This window comes from Bos indicus, chromosome 4 (assembly GCF_029378745.1).
Source record: "Bos indicus isolate NIAB-ARS_2022 breed Sahiwal x Tharparkar chromosome 4, NIAB-ARS_B.indTharparkar_mat_pri_1.0, whole genome shotgun sequence".
NCBI lineage: Eukaryota > Metazoa > Chordata > Mammalia > Artiodactyla > Bovidae > Bos > Bos indicus.
This window is the reverse complement of record NC_091763.1, coordinates 51,992,934-52,017,572: the sequence shown is the minus strand read 5'-3', so window position 1 is coordinate 52,017,572 and position 24,639 is coordinate 51,992,934. Positions and strand designations below refer to the sequence as shown.

Here is a 24,639-nt window from a genome sequence, read left to right as displayed (position 1 = left end):
GAGAATGTTTCAAACCTGCTTAAGACATCAAGAAGTTGGGTTGGAGAAAATACTTAATAGACTCCACTTTGTTACTTCCCATTTATTCACTGTTTTCTTTTAAAATTTATTTTTAATGATTATATTCATATACACAAAAGAATAATGTATACATGTATGTGTTATGTGTGTGAAAAATAAATACTGATTCTCTACCATGAAGCTTAAAAAGAGAATATTACCAATGCCTTTGAAGCCCCCCGCCCAGTCACATCCCTCCCCTCCTGCCCCAGAAAATTGGGTAAATGGAATTTGTGAATTATTTGTTCATCTTCCCCTTGCCTTTAGTTGTGCTACCCATGTGTATATCCCTAGACAATGTATTGTACTGGGTGATTTTCTCTCTTGACTCAAATATCTCAAGTTGTATGGTATCTTCCCCGTGCCCTGTACTATCCTCTAATCTTAGTCTTTGTCACTGTCTCCCCTCCCCCATCCAATAAAACACATTACTTCTTTAATTGAAAAGATGTTGCAAAGAGAGACTTTGGAAGAGTCAGGGTTCAGGTTTACATGAGCAGGGAGTGGGTATCAGTGGCCAGTGGGAGGGGGATGTCAGCTGCCAAAGCAAGTGCAAGAATACAATAATGGGAAGGCTCTTGTGTCATTATAGCCACTTTGAGATTCGTTTGGTGTCCTAGATGGTCACTTGACCATCTTAATGAGAAATCTTAATGCCTTAAATGGAAAAAAGACTAGAAATGTAAATAGAGGCAGATTTGGATGTCATACAGCTTTTGGGAAGCAACTGAAGTATTGAAGGATGAAGTGACAGCTCATAACGGCTTCAAGGCAGATGAAGTGGGACACAGATGGAAGGGGAACACTTCACCTGGGGCAGGGGTACTGGGGTGGGTGGAGGTAGCACTGAAGAGACACTGTGGACAGGGTTTAGCAAGACTTAGTAACTGGTTGGCTGTGAGAGATGCTAGAGAAAGAGAAGTTGGTGATGGCTGACATTTCAAGTTACCAGGATGGAAACCTCATAATGTTCACTAACCAAAACAGGTGATAAAAAGGTAGGTCTGAGAGTCACATGATTAGAACAGCCCAAATTGCTGGAGGTCATCTCTGTCCCATGGTCCAGAAAATAATGATTAATTCCAGCCTTTCTCCCAGAAAAGGAATCATAGAAGGCAAATCTACATTTCCTACTTTGAAGAGTTGTGGGTTTACATGTTGAATGGTAACTTTTGTTAAGTGATTCTTACTCCTGAGAATTACAGTTTCCCTAACTTTCAGTTTCTTGTACATAAAATGAGGGGGCTGGAGTAAGGTGATCTCTAAGGCCCTTTCCATTTTTGTAACTCTGAAATCCTAGGAACTTTGCCCAGAATAGTTAACAGTAGCAAAAGCAGTTCTTGAGCTTGAGAATCAGAGAGAATTAAATTTGAATGCCTGTTCCACTGTGAACCTGTGGCCACCCTTGGCTGTCCTGAGTCTCCTGCTGAAATTCAATGTGATAGAACCTCACCGGGCTACTGTGTCTCTGCTTATATGTGAAAATGCCCAACTCAGTGCCTGGCACAGTGTAGGTGCAGGGTAAAGACTGATTTCCCCCCTCCCTTCCTTCCTTCTTCCTCCCTTTGTTACCAAAAAGAGAGTTTCATCTGGCTCCTCAACTGGTGCTGGGGTGAACCTTTCTTGTTAGACTCTTCTAACAAGGTGCCCCAAAGCAGCTGTTGTACCAAAGAACTGCTCTCCACACGCTGCATTCACTTTTACCCCAAAACACAAGACCTCTGGGTTCAAGAGAAGCACAAGAACACAAGTGGCAAGGAGACCCCTGGCAGCGGGTCTATAGTTGTTCTTCCAGTTAGACGCAAATCCCACTCCAGATGTCACATCCAGAAACTAACTGTTGTAAAGTGGTGAGAAGTCACCCCATCTTCCCTGAGCAAATGAGCAAGGAACACATTCACTCGTTATCTGTAAGAGAGTGAATCAGATGGATATCTTGTCGTATTTACACAATACTTTACCTTTGCACTGCTGAGAGTTTAAAACAAGGCTCCTTAATAGTTAAAAATCTACTGTTCAAGCTCAAAGACAGCCTGCAGCTCTGCAAGCCAGTTCCTGCCACCCTGACCACAGCTGTCAAGTTTATCTGGATTCTCAGCAAGAAGAGGCAAGAAGTAGTCCCTCTCCCGCAGATCTCAGCTGTGGCGAAAAGGAAAAGGAGAAAGGTTGGGTTGGGGTCCCCTGGCTTATGAAATTTGAATGCCACTCAAACCAGACATGATGTTTGTTGGCTTTGGCTCCAAAGCACACAATTTTTCAAGATCAAGGAATTCTGTACATTCTATTCCAACATTGTACAGAGTTTCTGTACTTTGGAGTTTGTTGGGGGGCTGGGGATTGGGGAGAAGAGGGAGTAGAGACATAATTTAATCCTCTCATTCCTGAGGAACTACCATTTAGAGAACTTATATTTCCTGAAGGAGATGCCTTGAAGTGTGCAGTGTAAATGTTACGTTAATTCTGATGCAGAGTTCTACAGTTGTTAAGCCTTACCTGTGATAAAGCCAATAAGCAAATGAAATTTCACTATTTTAAAGCATCATACCATATGTTTGCTTTGTACATTTTTTAAATCAGTTATTAACTAATGGTAAAAAAAAAGCCTTACACATGAGAAAACAGACAAACAGACGCTAAGGTTCTGGTCCTGTTTTTTTGCCTGCATTTAGAAAGACCAATGAGGTCCTGCATGTTTGCAAACAATCTGAGATGCATCTAACCTCTGTTCTCCAGGTTGCCCCATTCAGCAACACAGATCACAAAGCAAGCTGGGTAGGAAAATGGGCTTTAACCCTGGGTTACTCTGCAAATGCATTAATTTTTCAGCAGACTTGTTAAATACAATGTGCTAGGCAGGGTAAACAGTGAGATTAAAAGATGAATGAGACAGTTCCTGGACTCTTATTGGTTGGTGTTCAGTCAATAACTAAGTCATGTCAGAATCTTTGTGACCCCATAGACTGCAGCATGCCTGCCTTCCCTGATCTTCACTATCTCCTGGAGTTTGCTCAAATTCATATCCATTGAGTCAGTGATGCTGTCCTACCATCTCATCTCTGTCGTCCCTTCCCCTGTCCTCAGTCTTTCCCAGCCCCAGGGTTTTTTCCTAGTGAGTTGGCTCTTCACATCAGGTGACCAAAGTATTAGAGCTTCAGCCTCAGCATCAGACCTTCCAATGAATATTCAGGGTTGATTCTCTTTGGGATTGACTGGTTTGATATCCTTGTTGGCCAAAGGCCTCTCAAGAGTCTTGTTCAGCACCACAGTTCAAAAACATCAAATCTTCAACAGTTAACCTTCTTTGTGGTCCAACTTTCACATCTGTACATGGAAAAACCAAAGCTTTGACTATATGGACTTTGTTGGCCAAGTGATAGCTCTGCTTTCTAATATGCCATCTAGGTTTGTCATAGCTTTTCTTCCAAGGAACAAGCATGTTTTAATTTCATGGTTGCAGTCACCATTTACTGTAATTTTGGAGCCCAAGAAAATCTGTCATTATTTCCATTTTTCCCCCTGTCTATTTGCCATGATGAAGTGATAGGACCAGATGCCATGATCTTAGTTTTTTGAATGTTGAGTTTTAAGCCAGCTTTTTCACTCTCCTTTCACCCTCATCAAGAGGCTCTTTAATTCCTCTTCTCTTTCTGCCACTAGAGTGGTATCATCTAGTAGACTGCTGCTGCTAACTTACAACCTAAGACTCTGCTCCACAATTTGCCAATTGTTTTATATCTTGATGAATCCATCATATCTCCACCAGCACTGAATCCCAAGTCAAGTCTGAGCCTTTAAAGTTCCCAGAATGCCTCCTAGACATAGAAAAAAGTAGAACAAGAAATGAACAAAATCAGAGAAGCTGACTCTGAAGAGCAGCCTCCTCTATAACAGAATACTTGAGAAGGCCTTTGATTTAAAATTGGCCTCTGTTCCTTTAAGAAGCTTCTCTAGTTCCAGCCCTGTTCAAAATGGATGACTGATCACCAGTGGAAACCTAATTACCAATTAATCAGTTACTATTGAACTGATCGTACATCTCAGTTATTTGCTACTCAAAGCAATCTATAGCACTTTAGTGAAGAAAAGCTTCTAATTAAATAGTAAAAGAGTACTCACTAATATATATCAAAAATGTCTAGAACTAGAACATCTTATTAATTATAAGTCATAAGTTTAGCATCTCTGAGACCTTCTGTTCACTAATTTTTCACTATTTAAAATAAAAAAGTAGTTGTTGCTGTATAAAACAGCATGTTAGGTTATATTTAACCATAAAAGTTAATAGATGTAAGAACTTTGCATTCTGTGTGACATAAGTTTGACATTATGGAGTAAGGTTATTTTATATGTTGTTGTTGCTTAGCCATGTCCAACTCTTTTGCAACTCCCATGGACTGTAGCCCTCCAGGCTCCTCTGTCCATGGGATTTCCCAGGCAAGAATGCTAGAGTGGTTTTTCATTTCCTTCTCCAGGGGATCTTTCTAACCCAGGGATCGAATCTACATTTCCTGCATTGGCAGGCAGGTTTTTTACCACTGCGCCACCAGGGAAGCCTATTTTACATAAGGATATTTTTTTTTTTCCTGGAGATTATGACTTTATTTTTTTTTTTAATTTTATTTAATTTTTAAACTTTTTATTTTAGTTTGTTCTTAAACACTCAGTTGGTTTGAAATATACTATAACAACTTTCTGATTATGACAAATAAAACAGGACAATAATAGAAAATCTCTATAATCTCTAAATCATTTTCCAGACTTCTGCTACATATAAAGATGTGTAAAACTGACAATTTTCTCTCTTTCTTCCAAGTTAGGCTTTGTTTTACTTATACAACTTTTTGCCCCAGTTATCTGCCTCAGAGTTACCAGTTTGCAATCATTTTGTCAGGATAGTCAGAGTCGGTCTCTACATTTGTCTCTTGTAAACTCTTAAACTACCCCCATTCCTGAAAAAAAAAAAAAATAGCTTTAGTAATTCGGTTTGTATCTTTACTCTCATTCCCCATCTACCCATAATTGATTTACTTACTTGTTCATTCATTCAATTAATATTTATTATACATCTACTGTGTGTGGCATTTCATCTACTATTAACAATATAGTAGTAAACAAGCAGAGTCTCTGATCATAGGAAGCCACATGGGAAGTCTCACATGACTCATATTATCACAAAAACAAATAATGGTTGCAGCAATAAGTGCCATTTCACATAGGTACATGGTATTATGGCAGTCTATCATAGAAGCATTTGACCTCGATATTGAGATCAGGGTAGACATTTTGAAAAACTGATGACAAACTGAGATCTGAAGGAGGTATAGGAGTTACCAAGGTGAATGGAGGTGGAAGGAGCAGAAGGAACAGCATGTTCAGAGACTCTGTAAGGAGGACATTTGGCTTATTTGGGGAACTGAAAGAAGGCCAGCTCACTGGAGCATAGGGAGCAAGGAAGAAAACAATGCAGGCTGAGTCTGGAGAATTTGAACAGGGGCTGGATGAGGCAGGAGCCAACCGGGCATGTTAAAAATATTGTCCTTGATCCTATGAGCAGTGGGGAAATGTTAAGCATTTTAAGCAGAGTGACATGATGAGATATGTGGTTTAAAAAGAAAACTTGGCTGCAGTGTGGAGAAGGGATCTAGAAAGAGGTTGAATGAGATTGGATTGGTCAGGTCCAGTTAAGCCATTCTCATAGTCCAAGAAAGAGATGAGGGTACCTTGGATGAAGTTGCCATGGTGGAGATAAAGAAAAGTGGATGGACTCAGGAGATATTTAGAAAGTGCAATTGATGGGACTTGGCAGTAGACTGTTTATGGGGAGGAATCAGGGATAACACTTAAATTTCTGACTTGTGCACCTGGAGAAATGGTGGAGCCATTTGCTGGAGTGCATTGTATCACGAGATCAGGCAAGGAGGATTGTTGTTTCTACTTTGGTCATGTTGAGCCTGAGGTCTCTGAGACATCTGAATGCCAGTTTCGTAGGCAGTTTGATAAATGTACAGTCAGCTCAGAGGAGCAGTGTAGCCTGGAGGCACAAATATGAGTGTCAACTAAAAACAATAAAACATATCCTGGGTAGAGAGTATCAAGAGTGAGCAGAGTGAGCCCTAAGATGGAGCCTTGAAGAACCCTAACATTGATAGGCAAGCATGGATGGTCCTGCAGAGGAGACAAATGCTACAGTTTGAGAAGTAGTAGAAGGGAAAGTAGTATGTCAAGGCTGTATATTGTCGCCCTGCTTATTTAACTTATATGCAGAGTACATCATGAGAAATGCTGGACTATATGAAACAAGCTGGAATCAAGATTGCTGGGAGAAATATCAATAACCTCAGATATGCAGATGACACCACCTTTATGGTGGAAAGCCAAGAACTAAAGAGCCTCTTGATGAAAGTGAAAGAGGAGAGTGAAAAAGTTGGCTTAAACCTCAGTATTCAGAAAACTGAGATCATGGCATCTGTTCCCATCACTTCATGGCAAATAGATGGGAAACAATGGAAATAGTGAGGGACTTTATTTTGGGGGGCTCCAAAATCACTGCAGATGGTGACTGCAGCCATGAAATTAAGACTCTTGCTCCTTGGAAGAAAAGTTATGACCAACCTAGACAGCATTTTAAAAAGCAGAGACATTACTTTGCCAACAAAGGTCCATCTAGTCAAAGCTATGGTTTTTCCAGTAGTTATGTATGGATGTGAGAGTTGGACTATAAAGAAAGCTGAGTGCCAAAGAATTAATGCTTTTGAACTGTGGTGTTGGAGAAGACTCTTGAGAGTCCCTTGGACAGCAAGGAGATTAAACCAGTCCATCCTAAGGGAAATCAGTCCTGATTATTCATTGGAAAGACTGATGTTGAAGCTGAAGCTCCGATACTTTGGCCACTTCATGCGAAGAGCTGATTCATTTGAAAAGACCCTGGTGCTGGGAAAGATTGAAGGCAGGAGAAGAAGGGGATGACAGATGATGAGATGGTTGGATGGCATCACTGACTCAATGGATATGAATTTGAGTAAGCTCCAGGAGTTGATAATGGACAGGGAAGCCTAGCGTGCTGCAGTCCATGGGGTCGCAAAGAGTTGGACATGATTGAGTGACTGAACTGACTGAGAAGGAAAAGCAGGAGACTGAAGAGTCAAGGAGAAGGGAGGGATCCAAGTGCTTGTCATATATTAGTGAACAATATTATTTAAATCCTTTCACTTGAAGTTAAAACTAAACGATAAATTACCACCTGATTGGGTGGTAATTGCCTTTTAGTTAGCTGGTTAATAAAGCATTTGATGTATAACTTTTGCATTTTTTGAGCCTTTCACCATAATGAGGACAACTTCTCTGTGTTCTCTGTGTACTGGGTTCTTTTATAAGAGATTTCTATTAACTAGCTCATTTAATCTTTACAGCAGCTCTGTAAGGTAGGTGCATTTCTGTAATTTTCTCAGTTTTACAAATGGAAGAACTGAAACAGAAGTAACTTGAATTTCACAAACATATAGATAATTGCTGTATGATGCAGGCACCTGGGTCTGGGGTTGGTTCTCTGCTGCTTTCTCATGAATTATCTATAAATCATCACTCCGCACCACCTCACTGTACACAAAGGCACAAAGGCACACAGTTTAAAATATAGTGTCCCAGTGTGACTCCCACATTTGTGATTATTCCAGTTGATATCCATCTCACTGGACTTGCCTGCTAGAAGCATTGCCTTTATGTCCAGGCCTGAGACATTCATAGTTTTGTTTTTCTCCTACTAGCGCCTGCTGAATTCCATTTTTATGTACTTACATGTGGCCGTTTTTATGTACTTAACATGTGGAGCCGTGGTACAAACTGTGATGATAAGATCTGACCCTAGTTTTAAAAAGTGAAAATGCAAGTATTAGTCGCTCCATCGTGTCTGACTCTTTGCGACCCCATGGACTGTAGCTCACCAGGCTCCTCTGTCCATGAGATTCTCCAGGCAAGAATACTCAAGTGGATTGCCATTCCCTTTGCCAGGGGATCTTCCTGACTCAGAGATCAAGCCCAGGGTCTCCTGCATCTCAGGCAGATTCTTTACCATCTGAGCCACCAAGGAAGCCCTAATTTTAGTGTCTGTGTATATACAACAGCACTTACTGATACTGAAGTCATTTAGATCACGGGAACTGTTTCTGCCTATCTGGGGCTATATGTCCATTTTCAGATTGTCTGTTATCCTTGCCATTCCCTCTAACCTCTGAAAAGACACACCAGAAAGTTTCTTAACAGCTTGCTCACATCTGGACTCACATTAATTCTATGACCATATTTTATTCCAGACACTTTTGAGAAATTCATCAGGATGTGAAGTGCGCAATGATGAATATCGAACGGAGTTTACCACAGCTTTGCCACGCGTTGACTTATTCACGGGCCAGTTCAACCAAGTCCTCTTAACATCTATATCCACCTTTATCAAAGGAGATCTCACCATCGCTAATCTCGGGACATCAGAAGGTCGATTCATGCAGGTACATACTTTCTGAGAGTGGCTGTGTCTGTTTTATCCAGTGTCATACAATTAATTTGCTTCTCTTTTTACAGTAAGGTGTTGGCAAATACTGTAAAGTGAAAATCACAGTGGAAGCTAGAGACACAGACTGAAAGCAAAACAATGAAGCCTAGTCCCTTTCTTGAAGTGTATGGCCTTTTTTTGTTAAATTCTTAAAGCTTTCAGTTTAAATGTGGTTGCTTTAATTTTCTTGCCTGGAACAGTTTGAGGTTTTTTTTTCCATTCATGATTTAAATCACATGATTGGAAAATAAAATGAAACAATTAAAGCACTTCCAGGCGATGTTTTCCTATTTCAGGAGAAGCTACAGATCAAAGGAGAGCTATTGTGTGAGCTGTGCGTCTCCATGAGAAGAAACATTCACATCATTGAGAAATATTGGCAGGCGTTAGGAAGGGACGTTATCATCAGAATCCCATTGTAACTCCAGCTCTTCTGATTCTGCAAAATGATGGGGTCAGACACAAAGAAGTACAAACACTGGGGGAAAAAAGATCCAGATTTTGTTAAGAAATGCTTTTAATGGATAGCAACAGTATTCCCATACAATAAAAGTTCACATTTCAGAGTCGCAGTTATCGTGTCTCCTAGATACAAAACCCCTAGCACTTTGCAGAAATTAAGATGCTCTCATGTTGGGTCTGTTTTACTGTTTTAATAGTTATTGGTAGTGCTTTCAACATGAGTTCATTAGTAGATTCTTGGTTAATGCACAATGACGATGGTATCTATGGAAATGTTGACTTTCCACAAAGACTAGAAATTTCTTTAAAAGGGAGATATTTATTTCGTGATCATCTGACATAATTAACATCCTGGTCAGGAAATGACTTTCAGTAAAGCAATTGAGGATGATGATGTTTTCCTATGACTTGCTCATTTGTACATTCTCTATCTGTATTCTTTAACAAAACATATTTTTAAAAACCACCACTGTCTTTATAGCAGTCTGGATATGCATCAGATGTTCTTCTTGTACTAGCGGGCCTGGTGGAATTTTTGCAAAATCATAAAACGTGTAAATAAAACTTTCCCACTTCACAACGAATCATACAGATCTAAATGATTCCACACTTGGTCTCCCCTCCTCCCACTGCTTCACAATTAGCTATGCTTTTTCTTCCTTGCTCCCTCTCTCTCAGTCCAGTGTTCCTATTTACCTACTTCAAACCATTTAATTTTGTCCTCAAAATGTTAAGGAGAGATGCCCAGCCCCATCCAACACAGACAAGCACTCTAACAAATTTGAAATATGGTCATATCTACTATCCTTGTAAAATGTGTGTTGTTATCTGGTGTTTATATGTGTTTTTAGTTGATATTTATGTTATTCTAGAGAATTCCAAGAAAAATCTGAAGAAGAATGACTGAACCTAGCATCTGTTGAATTCTCACTGGCTTCCCTATGTTCATTTCCTCGTGTTATCTTTTTTTCTGCTTTCGTTTTTTTATTTTGTGTATTACCTCACCAATCCGGTTGCATATTAATAAGCTTTCTTCTACAGTCACTTTAGGTCTGACACTTTTTCACATCACAAGGTTCCTGGCCTATTTCCAGATTCTGAAGTTCTAATAAAATTCCACTTTTGTATAGAATGCTTTAATAACTGAGTAAATTCTGCTGTGTGACAGATTTCAGATTTCACCAAGTGGTATGTTATATATATCAGTTTCATTAGAATAGAAATGCTGTAACAAATGTTTTATTCTTATCTCCCAGCATTTTCATCAAAGAAGCTATAATATATCTGTGCATCCATAACACCAAAGATGAAAATAAATATTTAAATAATTACTTTTCTTATGAAAAGCACTGATATCCTTGATTTTTTGAAACCAGGTAACTCTCAATTCATTCCTTATATATCAGGAACATACTAACTATGCTTTACTAGGCAAATAAGTGAGGCAAAGGAACCTGTGACAGAGAACCTTCCTCTGAAGAACTAAATTTTTAGTAGGGGAGATAGAAACATGTACCTGATACCTAGAGAAAACAAAGACATAAAAAACACAAGGCTATTGAGACTCACCGAGAGAGGATCTGTTTCTCTGCCACTTGCCTGAAAGAATTCCATTTGGTAAAATTTTATGTAAATAATCCTAAACCATTTAAAGGATCAAAGAATCACCATCACTAAAATCCAGTTTGTTTACAGCAAATAATGTTGGAGATGGAGTCAGGAGTACAGCAAAAACTTGGGGACCATCCAGCCTAATCTATCCAAGCAGTGACTTAACTTCTGTAAATGTTTTGACTGCACTGAAGTGCTGAATCTGTGGCCAAGCCTGTTTCTACAACCCATGTTTCAATAATACTATGAAGTTTCTGTTACAAAATAGAAGGGACATAATTTTTTTCCCCAAAGACAGCTGCCATACATGAAAAGGAACAGAAGAATGATTTTACTTCCTTCCTACCCTGAAGCCTAAAGGCAAAGTTGCTTTGCAAATGTTTTCTCCCAAGAGTTTGCAGCTGTTTCTGCCTTTCCTATTGTGCTTATGTTCAGCTCTAGCTGGGAATACAAGCTTCAGCTCCAGCTGTTGGGTGCAAAGTGAATCAGGTATTTCACAGTGGTTATTTGATTAGCAAGACTTATATTGTTTAGCTAACAATATTATATGTATGGAAGAGAAGACATTTTTGACATGTTTCTAACATTTAAGCATGTAACTTATCTCATACAGGTGCAGCTATGTCTAAATATACTAATGTGTACATATATTCAAGTCTATCTGTAGAGCCATGTCAATGTAGATCTAGATTTGAAAAACAGTTTTTATTTGTGTGATTGCTCTCTTGGGATGCTTTAAAGTAAAATAATATGATAAGCACTGTTGGAGATAGTGTAAGTAAACAGTAAGAACAGGGCTTCTTACAAGTTGTGGAGGGGGTGGGGATGTAGAAAAGAACAAGGCTGTAGAACATGAGCACAGAGTGCAGGGCTACGTGGGAGAGGGAAGCAGGATACTCATGAAGATCACAGGACTAATCACAGGGATTGCCCACATCTCCCCTTCTGAGCTCCTCGTCTAATCTACATCCAAAAACAATGCTTGCTTGATTTTTTTTTTACAGCACTTATATAAGGCCTTTAATCTCTAGATGCAAGCGTTGCTATTAAAATATTTGTGCATGACTGTCAGACCAGGGAGAGTGAGTGGATGAGGATGGGGTGGGGGTGGGCACACACTTTCCAGACTTTTTGCAAGTTCATCTCCACATTCACTGGCTTGTCTGCATACAGTGGCCGCTGCCTGAGCGCTGTCATAGATGTCATTCAATTCTTTGGTATCATCCTTCTCTTCCCCCATCCCCCTTTCTGTGAGATGCTGTTACCACCCATAAGCCCTTTTCTCTTGACTGGTTGGTCTTAAGCAAGAAAGTTCAAGAGGTAGGGATCACCTAAAAAGACATCCTTAGCTCATGGTCATTACTTACAACCATTACCTAAAGGATTATATTAGTAATCAGTGAACCTGAGAGTAATTACTCACTTCCAGTAAGAAAAGTCAATTTATTTATTGACCTCCTGTCTCCAAATTCCTTCGGTTCCTGTGCCACCATCATGGTATTTCAGTGCTTTGTGTTGAAGCCTGCAGCATGTTACGTTTGGGATTACTGCTATTTTAGACTATGTAGACACAGATCATCAACTCATCAATGCTGTGAGCAGCCTGCAGGGACACAGCCAAACGAAGTTTGAACTTCCACATTCTCTTCAGAGATTGCTGACTTACCTATCTCCTTTATAAAGTGATCAAATTAAAATATCATCTGCCTTTGTTTTAAAGGCATACATCATTAATTTGGTTATGTCTATAAAGAACAGTAACTTTGGTATATTTCTTTAGAAGAAAATACGTTTCATGGATTCTGAGATTTCTTCTGTGAGGAAAAAAACATCTGTTGTAAATAATAATTACAGAGTTATGTCCATACCAAAAAATTAAGCCCAGTTCATATATAGTCTCCAAAAATGAATTAATGCATGATCTTGAAATACATACATCTTGTAAATTGTTATAGCATAGAAATTTAAAATATCATAAGTATTTGAAACATTGAAAAATGCTAACCTTTTGGGTTTTTGTTTTTTGGTAGCAGGGAATAACTGGAATTTCTTATTTAGGTGCTTACTTGAAAGAAATGGAGAGGCATTTTAAAACCAAATATATTTATCAGTAGCCTCTTTGAAATTCAGACAGATATACTCTGTGTATAGATTGACTAATCCTATAATCATTATATTTGAAATACTGATTTGAAAGTTTTGGATTTTTAAAATTGTTACAAAGTTACTAGCTTATATGTTTCTTAGATGCTTGAATTTTTTTACAGAGGTCTCAATTTGGTATTGACTCATTTCGACTCACTTTGACTCATTTCAAAAAATTGAGACACACACATTGATACTACAATCATAAAGAATATTGCTATTTGTACATATCCTGGCCTTTGTAGTATCAGGTTGGTATAGAAACACTTATGCCCCTTTACCAAAAAGAGTGACAGAACAAAGCAAAGTTTCATTTAATTCAACTTTTGCCGCCTGGTACTTTGTATTACTACTTCTAATTTTAAGTTGTCAGCACCAATCAGTGATTTCCACTTCTTATGTTTCATTTTTTTAGTTCTAGAAAGCTCGATGTTTACCGTGGTTGAAACAAAGCTCTTCGTATCTGATTTCTTTCTAGACAAATATCAATTTCTTTCACATACTTAAGATATAAACCTATTGCTGGTGTTTTAGTCAGTTTGGGCTGCTGTAACAAATTAACATACTAGGTGGCTTTAAAAAACAAACATTTATTTCTCAGAATTCTGTAGGCTGGGAATTCCAAGATCAAGATGCCAGCAGATGTGGTGTCTAGTGAGAGTCTGCTTCCTGGTCCACAGATTGCCATCTTTTTGCTGGGTACTCACATGGTGGAAAGAGGGCAAGAGAACTCTGTGGAATCCCGTTTATAGGGCATTAATTGTCAACACAGTAGAAACTCAAAATATAATTGCTGGTCTCTATTTCTTACTGATTGTTCTAAGAATGCCAGGTGATTTATCATAAGAATTAAATTTAAAAGCTGGATTTTGTTCTGTCCTTAGAAATATCTCCATGACAACCAAAAGGAACTCCTTATTTCTTGCAAACATTGCTTCAGGAGTATTTTGAGAGTTAAAGTGGTTACCCAATTACTTAGAATTTTAGCAAGAAGAGAAAGTGAGGAGTTAATGATAGAAACACATTCTTGGCATTTTATAGCAATAGGTATCCTTCCAGAGAAAGGGCTAATGATCAACTGAAAAGGTATTTGCATCTGTGACATAACCTCTGCTTGAGACTCCACGCAGTCATCTCACTTTTCCCCAGCTTTCATGTCTTCTCTGTTTCATCTCATTTTTTATACCAAGCCACACTCATCCTAGTTCATGATCAAAAGTTTTGAACTTGTCGGCTGTACTAATAACATTTCCTCTGTGCTATCAGAAACTATCTAGATGTGGAGTCTTTCTCTTTAAGCACACTTAACTTGTACAGCCAAGATTACTGAAACAAGGAGTATTTGGCAAGGCAAACATATTGTGAAATTTGTTTTAATGCTTTGACTCACAAGTGGCTCTTGGGAGCTCAGAGTTGAAGTTTTTTATTGGTGTTTACTCTGGTGCTCCAAGAGTATATTTGAGTGTTTAAGAAGAGGTCAAGCAAACAGTTTCTGGCATGAGAGAAAGTTCCTTGGAAACCTGACTTGTACTTTCTAGCTAAAATTCTCTATCATATTTTCTTTATGGAAAATAATAGTACCTACCCTGTAGGCTTATAGTGAAGACTAAACAAAATACATATTTAAAGCACTTAACACAATGCCTGGCTCAGTTACCATCATATATGGTGTTCTCCAGATAAAGAGTCTTAACAGGTAATGAACCAAATCAATCTATCCAAGTTCCAGTGGTGCAAAGAACATCTTTGTGAAAAGAGAAATATTAATTCTTTCTGGGAAATGGATATTTGATTGGGCTTCCATATTTGATAAAGTCAAGAGTAAGTGTTAGTCACTGAGTCGTCTCTGACTCTCTGGGACTCCATGGACTGTAGCCTGCCAGGCTCCTCTGTTCATGGATTTTTCCAGGCAAGAATACTGGAGTGGATAACCATTCCCTTCTCCAGGAGATCTTCCCAACACAGGAATCAAACCCAGATCTCCTGCACTACAGGTGGATTCTTTACCATCTGAGCCACCAGGGAAGCCCAAAGTCAAAGATGATGACCTATTAAATTAAGAAGAGATTGCTTATTGTAGATATGGGGAATGATATTAAAGAGATCAAAAAGATACGAGAAAAAAAAGTAGGAGCTGATCGTTATGTAGGAGGTCTGAATAGAAGGGAAGGTATAAGAGAAACAGACACAAAATTCAAATATCTATAGGAAGGTTCAGAAGGATGAATAATCTCCATTGAAGTAGAAAGCACAGAATGAGGCAGAGAACAGAATCAGTTTATTAAAAGAGGCTGTTATGTTGTTTTGGTTTTTACTTGTGTGTGAGAAAAGGAATTTTTTTCCCTTTGCAGTTTGAAGTGATTGACAACAATCAGAGAAATATTTTTTTTTAAATGGGGAGCAGGGGAGCATGAGGGGTAGGAAAAACAAGAGGTGATGAGCACCAGAAATAAGTCAAGATAGAAAAAAATGGTTAACTGAAATAATTTGGTGTAGAAGCTTTAGACGTCTGGTGTTCTGATATTCTGCTTGAAACCAGCACCAGCGGGAGGTAGCACTGGTAACTGATTTTTTTTTTTTTTTTTTTTTTTGCATTCCCTACAAAAGTCACAAATAACTATTTGGCCCTAAATTTAGGAATAACAGTAGTTTCCATTCTTTTCCATTCCAACCAAATGACCTTCAGTCTATCACTTAGTTTCTGTGCAAATATAGCCACCCTGCTTAATGGAGTTGTTTTGAACGTGTTGAGTGTTTGGTGTAGAGCAAATGTTTGAAAAAAAAGTCATGATGTTTAACTTTTACAGCCCTGTGTGAACTTGGCCCATTTCTCTATCAACAATCCAGTCTGTGGGAGCAAATTAGGGATTTGGGGAATCTTCCCAAATTGTTTCAGGGTAAATAGCTCCTTTATTGTGCTGAAGAAAAAATTTACTACTGGTTCCCCAGAACATTTTTATGTTGTGTGTTTATTAGAGTACTAAGCAGTTCATTCCCATTTTATGGATAAGAAAGCTGAGGTAGAAGTGGTTTATTATTTAATCTCAATCTCACAGATGCCCACATTTGTCCCATGATTCAAACGTGGCAAACAAATGCCGTTTCAGTGAAATGTAAAAGGGTATTTGGATGTCAAGCAATTTCATAAAGTTGGTTTCAAGCCCAGAGCTATGCTCAACATTGTGCACCTTCCTGTGGATAGAATGTTATGGCCTATTTAAGAATGAGAGTGCGTCTAAGCTCTCCTGTAGTCTGAGTGTTCACCTTCTTCTGATCTTATACCTGGACTTCATTATTACTGGGTTCTAGCGACTGGACTGATGGAATTTTATAGCTGAGAACCATCCCAAATTAGAAATACCTGACAACAAGAATGACACCACTCATCAAATCTCCTTTCCAAGACATTGTTAAAACCATCAGGTCTTATTATAAAACCAGGCCAAGAAGCAGAACCTTATTTATAACCAAAGTAATAATGTACGATGGGACAATGGTTTATAAGAAATGACAGCACATCATTTCAAAGTTAGCTGAGGGCCAATTTCGACCTCAAAAGATCTATAAATATGGCTAAAGGGTAGCAAAGCTGGAACCAGTTCCAGGTCTCCAGACTCCCTGTTCACTACACTTTCCTGTACGTCAAGGGAAGCTGCCTGGTGGGAGGGTCAGGAGGATAGATTTAAAAATAATCCAGAATCCTTATAGCATAAGTGAGGTCTTCTGGGGTGAGTTTTGGCTCCTCCAGTTCCCAGTACAATCGTGAGCATGTGTCTGCATGTGCTGGCTGAATGGCTGGAAGATCTCCTTTCCTAGAAATCATTAAAAGATCATAGGCAAAACTCTGTCTTGGGGGTTCAAATGAATTGTCTTCAAGGCAGGAGATTAGAAGATGTATTGATTTACAGTGCAATAAACTGTTGGGCATATCGTTCAAACATCCATGAGCTCATCTAATCTGGTATTACCATTATCATCCACGTTTTCCCCTGATAGTATATTTAAACTGAGCTTGTTGGACTGTTGGACTAAGAGTGCTTTCTGGTTTGTTTCTCAGGTTGTGGTTTCTCGATCAGGATCATTAACTCCTCATGTGAATTTTCACCTGGATTCCCACCCTGTGTCTCCAGAAGTGATTGTGGAGCACCCGCTAAACCAGAATGGCTATACACTGGTTGTCACTGGGAAGAAGGTAAGCCCTGTTCCATAAGAAGGTTCCATCAATGTGGTTCCTCCTGAGTGGATATTTACAGCCATTGTCACATGGTCCTTTTTAACTTCTCCCTTCATCTGGATTTATCTCTCTTCTATGAAGCTCTTTCCTGAGTATTCCAGACATCTCCTAAAATCAAGTTAAATTTTTACTTGGGGAAAATTGGACCTATGGGAGGTCATCTTCATGAGGTAAACTTCTCCTTTTGTCCTATATTTCTCAATGAGAAACACAAACACACAAAATGAGAATTACAGTCCTAAGGGCAGAACTCTAGTGCAGGCAGATAACTCCTGAAGTGTATGTTGGAAGAGATTATGCTGGCCAATAATCCCTTTTCCCTGAGAGGAGGTGCATTTTGGTGCCAGAATGATATGTAACCTTACTTAGAATTTCCCAGAGGTTCAAGTGTGTTTTCCAGTAGCTTAAATTATACTCTCTTGTTATTTTAAAATCATCTCAGCAGGGGAGGAATAAATTGGGAGATTGGATCTGACATATATACACTACTATGTGTAAAATAGATAACTAATAAGGACCTATTGTATAACACAGGGAACTCTACTCAATAATCTGTAATGACCTGTATGGGAAAAAAATCAAAAAAGAGTGGATATATGTATATGTATAACTGATTCACTTTGTTGTATAGCAGAAACTAATACAATACTGTAAATCAACTATACTCCAAGAAAAATTTTTTTGAAAAGTATATCATCTCAAACTTTTCCCCACTAAATAGAACCTCTAACATTGCGTGATAATGCTTGTGTTCACTGGACAGTAATAGTTACTTTTATCACATATGTGCCAAAAGTGGAAGGAAGGAAAAAAAGTTTTTTTAAGTTTAATCATATTAGCATTATTACATGATGTGCACACATAAGTGGCATCTCTGTTAGACTCTGTAAAATTATATTTGTATGTATCTTTGATGTATTTAGTTTTTATTTAACAAGGAAACAAAACCCTCCTCTGGAAGCTCTTTCCATCACTTGTCTTCACAGATCACCAAGATCCCGCTGAATGGCCTGGGCTGTGAACATTTCCAGTCCTGCAGTCAGTGCCTCTCAGCCCCTTCCTTTGTGCAATGTGGCTGGTGCCATGATAAATGTGTGCGATTGGAGGAATGCTCCAGTGGAACGTGGACTCAAGAGACCTGTCTGCCAACAATCTACAAGGTAGGAGTCTCTGTCAACTGTCGTATGTGTTTTGTTTTGGAAAGCATAAATCCCATGGATTAAAAAATTCAAAATCAAAGTGTTCATTTGTCTGTGAGGCATCAGCCCAAGCACCACCTCCCTCCCTCCAGGTTCTCCCTTTAGGGTGTCTTTGGGCACAAGCCCCTGGACCCTGAACTTGAAGTGCGTGCTTCACACTCTCCTTAGGCAGTTGCTCTCCCTTAGCAGATGTGTGAATAGAAGAGTAGTGGCTAGAGAGCAACACTGCTCCGCATTTCCTCACACTGGGACCTGTTCCCTTCTGACCTGCCCATTCTGATTCCTCACCAGCTACTTTATCTACCAGGTGCCCAGACATAAGCCTCCATCATACATAGGGATCTAGTCATCATAACACAGAACCCTAACCTGGACCGTGCAAGCTAGAGGTCCAAGCCATGCTGGAGCAGGCAAACGGGGTTTTGTTCTTTCCAACGCATAGATGGTGGCTGTCTCATCATTGATGAGAGTAGAGGTTACTTCTCAGGGCAAGTTGGGAGGCAAGTGGATGGTGGACACATAGGTAGCTGTGTGCCTTCTCTCAAAGTTCATGGAAGAGAAGTAAAGACACAGCTGATAACCTCACTAACTTCTATACTCTGCAAGCCAATTCATTCTTTAATTCATTCCAGAAACATTTACTGAGTGCCTACCACACAGCTGTCTCTCTTCTAGACACTGGGGGGACATATTCCCAAACAAGACAAAAGTACCTCCTGCTCTTAGAAAACTGAGCTTCTAGCAGTGCACTTCAGCCATGATATTGTAGACAGTCTCTCTCTGTTGCCTTGTTTGCTTAAGCATGTATTTGGTGCTCTGAAAATCTCCATGGCAATTTGTAAAAATTTCTTTCTTGATTCAAACACATTTTGCTTGAAGCTACTAACCTGGTAAGGACTCAGTGTGTGTTTTCTCTGCCTGCATGTGGAACAGTTGGACTTCGGTAATAATAAATGATGCATGTGAAAGAATCGAGTTAAAGATCTTGGTCGGTCGCCTGGTTCAAGCCCAAGTAAACAGAGTGTGCAAGTTAGAACAGGATCTGCCCCCAAGCACATGGCTGTTTTCATTTAGCTACGGTTTGGGCAAAGATTTGTACTGGGTGACTGGGTTTTAAACCAAATCATTTTCTGTTAGGTGTGACACAATTATTAAGCCTCAGCTTGATCAGCTAGAGAATAAACGAGAAGATATTACAACAAATTTAAATCTGTAGTGTTTATGCACTTTTTGTTTGTGTGTTTAATACACTTTTAAAACCACATGCAGTTTTATACTTTTAAAAACACATAGCTTTGGCAGTTTGAGACACCAGGAATCTGAATGCAGCTATTCCATGAAAGGCATGGGGAGTGTGTGTGTGTGTGTGTGCATGTATGCGTATGCAATTAAATCACAACAATTTCATTTCAAAAACAACCAACCTGCTGTTTTAAATAAAAAGCAGGTTGAGAACCTGTACAAATGAAACATCTAATTTTGACCAGTTTACCACCTTTTGTTATTAATATTTATGAAAGCTACATTAAAATGGTTAAAAACAGTAAATATTTTAGAATTTTCTGGAACTAGACTCTCTCATAATGTTTGAATCTCCCCTCCTCCACCTTCCCTAACTCCAGCACTCTAACTGGAAATTTTTAAAAGGTTGGGTTGTATCACACACAATTCACTGAGGCTTGGGCTGTACAGTTAGAAAGAAAGTAGTGCAGCTGAGTCCATAAATCCCTTTTGGTTCATAGTTGTTAGGAAGATTTCATGCTGCACTAGAGCATGACATTTAGCATTCTTACTGCAAAGAATAAGGCAGATTATTCATCTTTTTCTTATCTGTCTTAAATGCTGCAGGCACAAAACCCAGCTAATATGTAGAGTTTCACTTTCCTATAAATGTAAGTCAACCTGCTTTTCAAGGTACATGATGTTCAGTGGCTGAGATTCTCTGCAGTCCCACGTATGAAATATTTCAGGAGTGCAAGCCCATTATTTTGTTTCAAGCATGTTATCTGATCTTGTACTTAAAGAGCAATGAAAATGCTTCAGAAAAGAAAGAGCACTTTCCAATATATTCTGAATTTATTAGGATAAAATTGTCATATCTTGTAGGATTAGAGTTCAGTCCCGTGAGACAGTAAAACAGTTTATTAATTGATCAGAAGACTCAGATAAGAAGCAGCAGTGATATCTTATGAGGGACATGAGATATTTTATCTCTTTTCTGCAGTACACTGCCACCAATATATTTGTGACATTTACTGAAGAGACAGATTTTAATTTTCCAAGGTTGTTGTTGTTATTTTAATTTTCTCATGTATTATCCTGATGGGTTTTGAAAACATGATCATTTAAATCATTTTCACCTGTTTAAGGACAATAGCTATTTTTGTGGCTATTTCTACCCTATCCAGACCCAGCCTCTGTGGCTTTATGCCGTACACTCATTTCCTTCTCACAGAGTTTCTCTACCCTCAGGATAACACAGTTTGCCAGCCCATTGTTGGTTCTGTCCCAGGGTGTGTAGTCCAAGACTGTGTCTTTCCTTTTCCCCCGGAAGAGTGAACGTTACCCCGTAAGCTAAGGCAGAATAGCTCAGTTGCCTGCCTCTAATTTTCAGCCAGGAGAGAAAAGCTAAGAAAAGCTGGCCTTTCAAATCCTGATGATCTCACAGAGGTTTTATATTCTTAGCACCCACATCTGTTGCCAGCACACCAATTGACCAACTCTCAGTGTCTTTTCTGAAATCATCACACAATCCCTTTGTCTTATATAGAAAGTGATGATGAACGTGGAGTGACAGACCTCAGTTTTTACATAGAAAGGGGAGATCTAGGCAGTGGGATCGGGCCAACATCAGCCTTAGGCAGCTGTTTTCAGTGGGGAAGACTCCTCATTAAAAGAGGAAATAACAGCTGTGTGCCTGCCTCAGGCTGAAGAGAGCCCTGGAGGGTTAGATGTCTTTTTCTCTCCTACTGAATTTCTAACATAATAATAAACAGATTTTTTTTCTAGCAATTCTCATTGGCTAGACATGGACGAGGTAAATTTTCATGAAAGGCACAACTGTATAATGGATTTCATGGGTAAAGTAGCTATATAAAGGCATTAGGCTAAGACTTTTACAGGGGTTTGACAACAAGGGTATGACATTGGTTTGCGGTTATTTACTTGGGAGGGATGGTAACATTTGCAGATTTGAATTTTGCTAAAAGCTCTTCTAAAGTGTAAAAGAATCACTTTTACACTTTCACTAACTAGTCTTCAGCAAATGCCCTTACTGATTTTTGAGTTGCCTGTATAGCAGTGCTATGTTTTCCCACCATTGTACTTTACAGCACAATTTACAATATGTCCCCCCAAAAGAGTATTTCCTTTCTCAATTGTCACAAAGCTGCTGAGGAGAAGCTTATTTTTAACATGGAAATTTGTTTTGTTTTAATAGTTTTAGCCTAAAAATAGTTGTCTTGTAGACTTCATAAGAGCCTAGTGCTATCTTATATCACAGTTGCCAAATTTTTATTAACGAATTTGTTTTACTTTTAATACACCAAAGATAAGCCTGCAATAATAAAAGGAACCTATTATTATGTAATACTGAGCCTGAAGTAAATAAGTCAATCCTAGAAATGAAATATACAATGATGCCAAAAGAAATAATTAGAAACTTTGCTATAATACAGATCACACTTGAGGCCCTCTCCAATTCTGTTTTTATCTATTTCTAACAGAATATGTTGACTATATTAAATGTTACATCATTTTTAGCTTGTTAACTAACCAGCTGGTATATATCAAATAGTGACTATATTTAAAGGAAAAAAATGGTAGTTAGTAATAAATGTGAATTAAGAATAAGTAATTATTAAGTAAAATAAGTTCACTTATTCATTTATTGATGCCTGGCACATAGCAGATGATTTATAAATAAATAGTGAATGAATAGGGGCGTCCCTGGTGGCTCAGTGGTAAAGAATCTGGCCTGCAATGCAGGATAGCCAGGTTCGATCCCTGGGTTGGGAAGATCCCCTGGAGGACGGCATGGCAACCCACTCCAGTACTCTTGCCTAGGGAATCCCATGGACAGAGGAGCCATGCAGGCCACAGTCCATAGGGTCGCACAGAGTCAGACACGACTAAAGTGGCTAAGCAGCAGCAGCAGCAGTGAATGAATGAATGGCATATATGTATTAAATACCATATACGTGACTGATATTCTGAAAGCTGTTAAATGCAACTGTGAAAACACTGGGTACAGAAAGAAGTATTTTTACTGCATGACTTTCTCCTCTGGGTGGGGAATACCATAGCAACAATATGCATGTAGCATATACCCAGCTGGTACTCAGAACAAGGCATATATTGGTGCTTGGCTTCTAGGACCCATGAAGGAGTTTTCATCAGAGTTCAATCTGGAGGCCCAGATTATATAAGCATATAAAAGTATGGGTTATATAAAATGTAAAGTTTGGGCCCAAAGTGTGTCTACTTCATCCCAAAAAGGCCTTTCATCCCCACCTAGGCTGAATTTGGCTTCTTTCTCATCTCTAAATTTTCTGAAAACAACTTGTTTCATCAACCTGACAGATAGTTTTAATGTTTGTTCCAGATACTCTGAGATTTGTGTCCCTTTTTCCTTCAGTGAAAATTCAGTTTTTTTAGATAATGGGAGAAGGAAGGATTTCAGATTCTTTGAGGATACGTATTTTGTCTGTCTGTTTTCCACACATATGAAAGATAATAATGTACTCGCTCTTTTTAAGTTCTATATTGTCCTTATAGGTTTTTCCAACTAGTGCCCCCCTTGAAGGAGGGACAACACTGACTGTTTGTGGCTGGGACTTTGGATTCAAGAGGAATAATAAATTTGACTTGAAGAAAACCAGAGTTCTCCTTGGCAATGAGAGCTGCACCTTAACCTTAACTGAGAGCACAACAAACATGTAAGGACCTAAAAACACTTGGCCAGGGTGTGGCTGGAAAACAGGTTTTAGTTTTGAATGAATACTTGTAAAACTTGCCCCAAAAGTCCATCTCTTGAGTTAAAAAATGTCTTGGCCCACCACTCCCCTTGTGGATTTATTTTGTTTTTAAAACTATTTACTCACTAGGATTAAGGAGGGAGAAAGTGACATTACTCAGATGAAGAAAAGAAAAATCTAGCATCTGGGAATTTTTCAACCATTTTTGTAACAACTCGAGAAATTGTCTGGGTAGATTTGAAAGTGTAGCACTGGCTGGAGTTGGTCCATCTAAAGTCTTCAATAGGGAGACTCTTTCCAACAGTTTTTTCTATAAAAATCAGAGAAGAGCTCAATATGGACCCTCTTTTCTAAATTCACTTTCTGAATCTCAGAAATAGTGAAGCGGCTGTATCACACTTTTGAGACTCCTTGTTTTTGATGAGTTTATATTTAGCTGATCTTTATTGACACTGTAATGGAAAGTTAAAGCGTTAGTCACTCAGTCGTATCTGACTCTTTTCGACCCCATGGTCTGTCCATGGAATTCTGCAAGCAAGAATACTGGAATGGTTTGCCAGAAAGGAGTGTATCTCATGTAGTCTTTCCCAAATCTCAGAAAATAGCAATGTTATCCCTATTTTACAAAGTGGTAACTGAAGTTCAGAAAGATAGATTAGTAGAGGTAATTCAGAGAGTAAAAGCTGAATAGGCCTTCAAACTCAGCTCTCTTGATCCAAGACCTGTGCCTGTTCTACTATATCCTACTTGTAACTTATATAAGATCTGAATCCCATAATGAACAGAGAACCCAGAAATTTTTAGTATGTAGTAACAATAACCAAACATTTGACGTTTTATAGTTTGACCTATTCTTTCAAGTGGTTATTTTATACCTACTAGAATTCCTTCCAGGGTTATGCAAAGATCTAAATCTACTCATCTTATTTTACTGAGGCCAAAACATCAATTAATGTCATACTTGTTTAGCTTAATGGCAAAAAAAATTCATTCAAGAAATCCCCCTTGTAAGTTCTTGCTCATTGCTTATAAATTAGAGCCTATAAAAGTGAGACACAATTCATCCTCATTTTTAAAAGTTTCTTAATAAAGCAAATTATACTTTTTAGGATTATAATAATATTAATTTAAAAGTAATTTTGTGGAAAGCCTATTTTTATTTTATCATTATCGTTATTAAATAAATGTGTATAACCACAAAAAGGCATCTTTTGACATACTTTGAAGGGGAGATTTCTGCTTAGTTGTAATCAGCGCATTGTTTTGTATGCTATCAAAATACCATTTCTATGAGTATGCCAAACATTATGCCTACAATTGTAGAGGATTAGACTGAGATTATTATGAACTTTTCGATTGGTGAGTTCTACATCGATGATGTTTAACATTTCCTGTTTTGTCTGTATG

General features: G+C 38.6%; 1 protein-coding gene across 3 annotated transcripts in view; it reads left to right on the top strand.

Annotated features, from left to right (window-relative positions):
* Positions 1-24,639, top strand: part of MET (MET proto-oncogene, receptor tyrosine kinase) — a 114,650-nt gene that overhangs the window by 51,992 nt on the left and 38,019 nt on the right. For all 3 annotated transcript variants that reach the window (XM_070787800.1, XM_070787799.1, XM_019958725.2), the window contains exons 3-6: positions 8,370-8,561; positions 16,881-17,015; positions 18,044-18,217; positions 23,033-23,193. In XM_070787800.1, the coding sequence (XP_070643901.1) occupies positions 8,370-8,561; positions 16,881-17,015; positions 18,044-18,217; positions 23,033-23,193 (662 nt within the window). The remainder of the gene's footprint in view (positions 1-8,369; positions 8,562-16,880; positions 17,016-18,043; positions 18,218-23,032; positions 23,194-24,639) is intronic.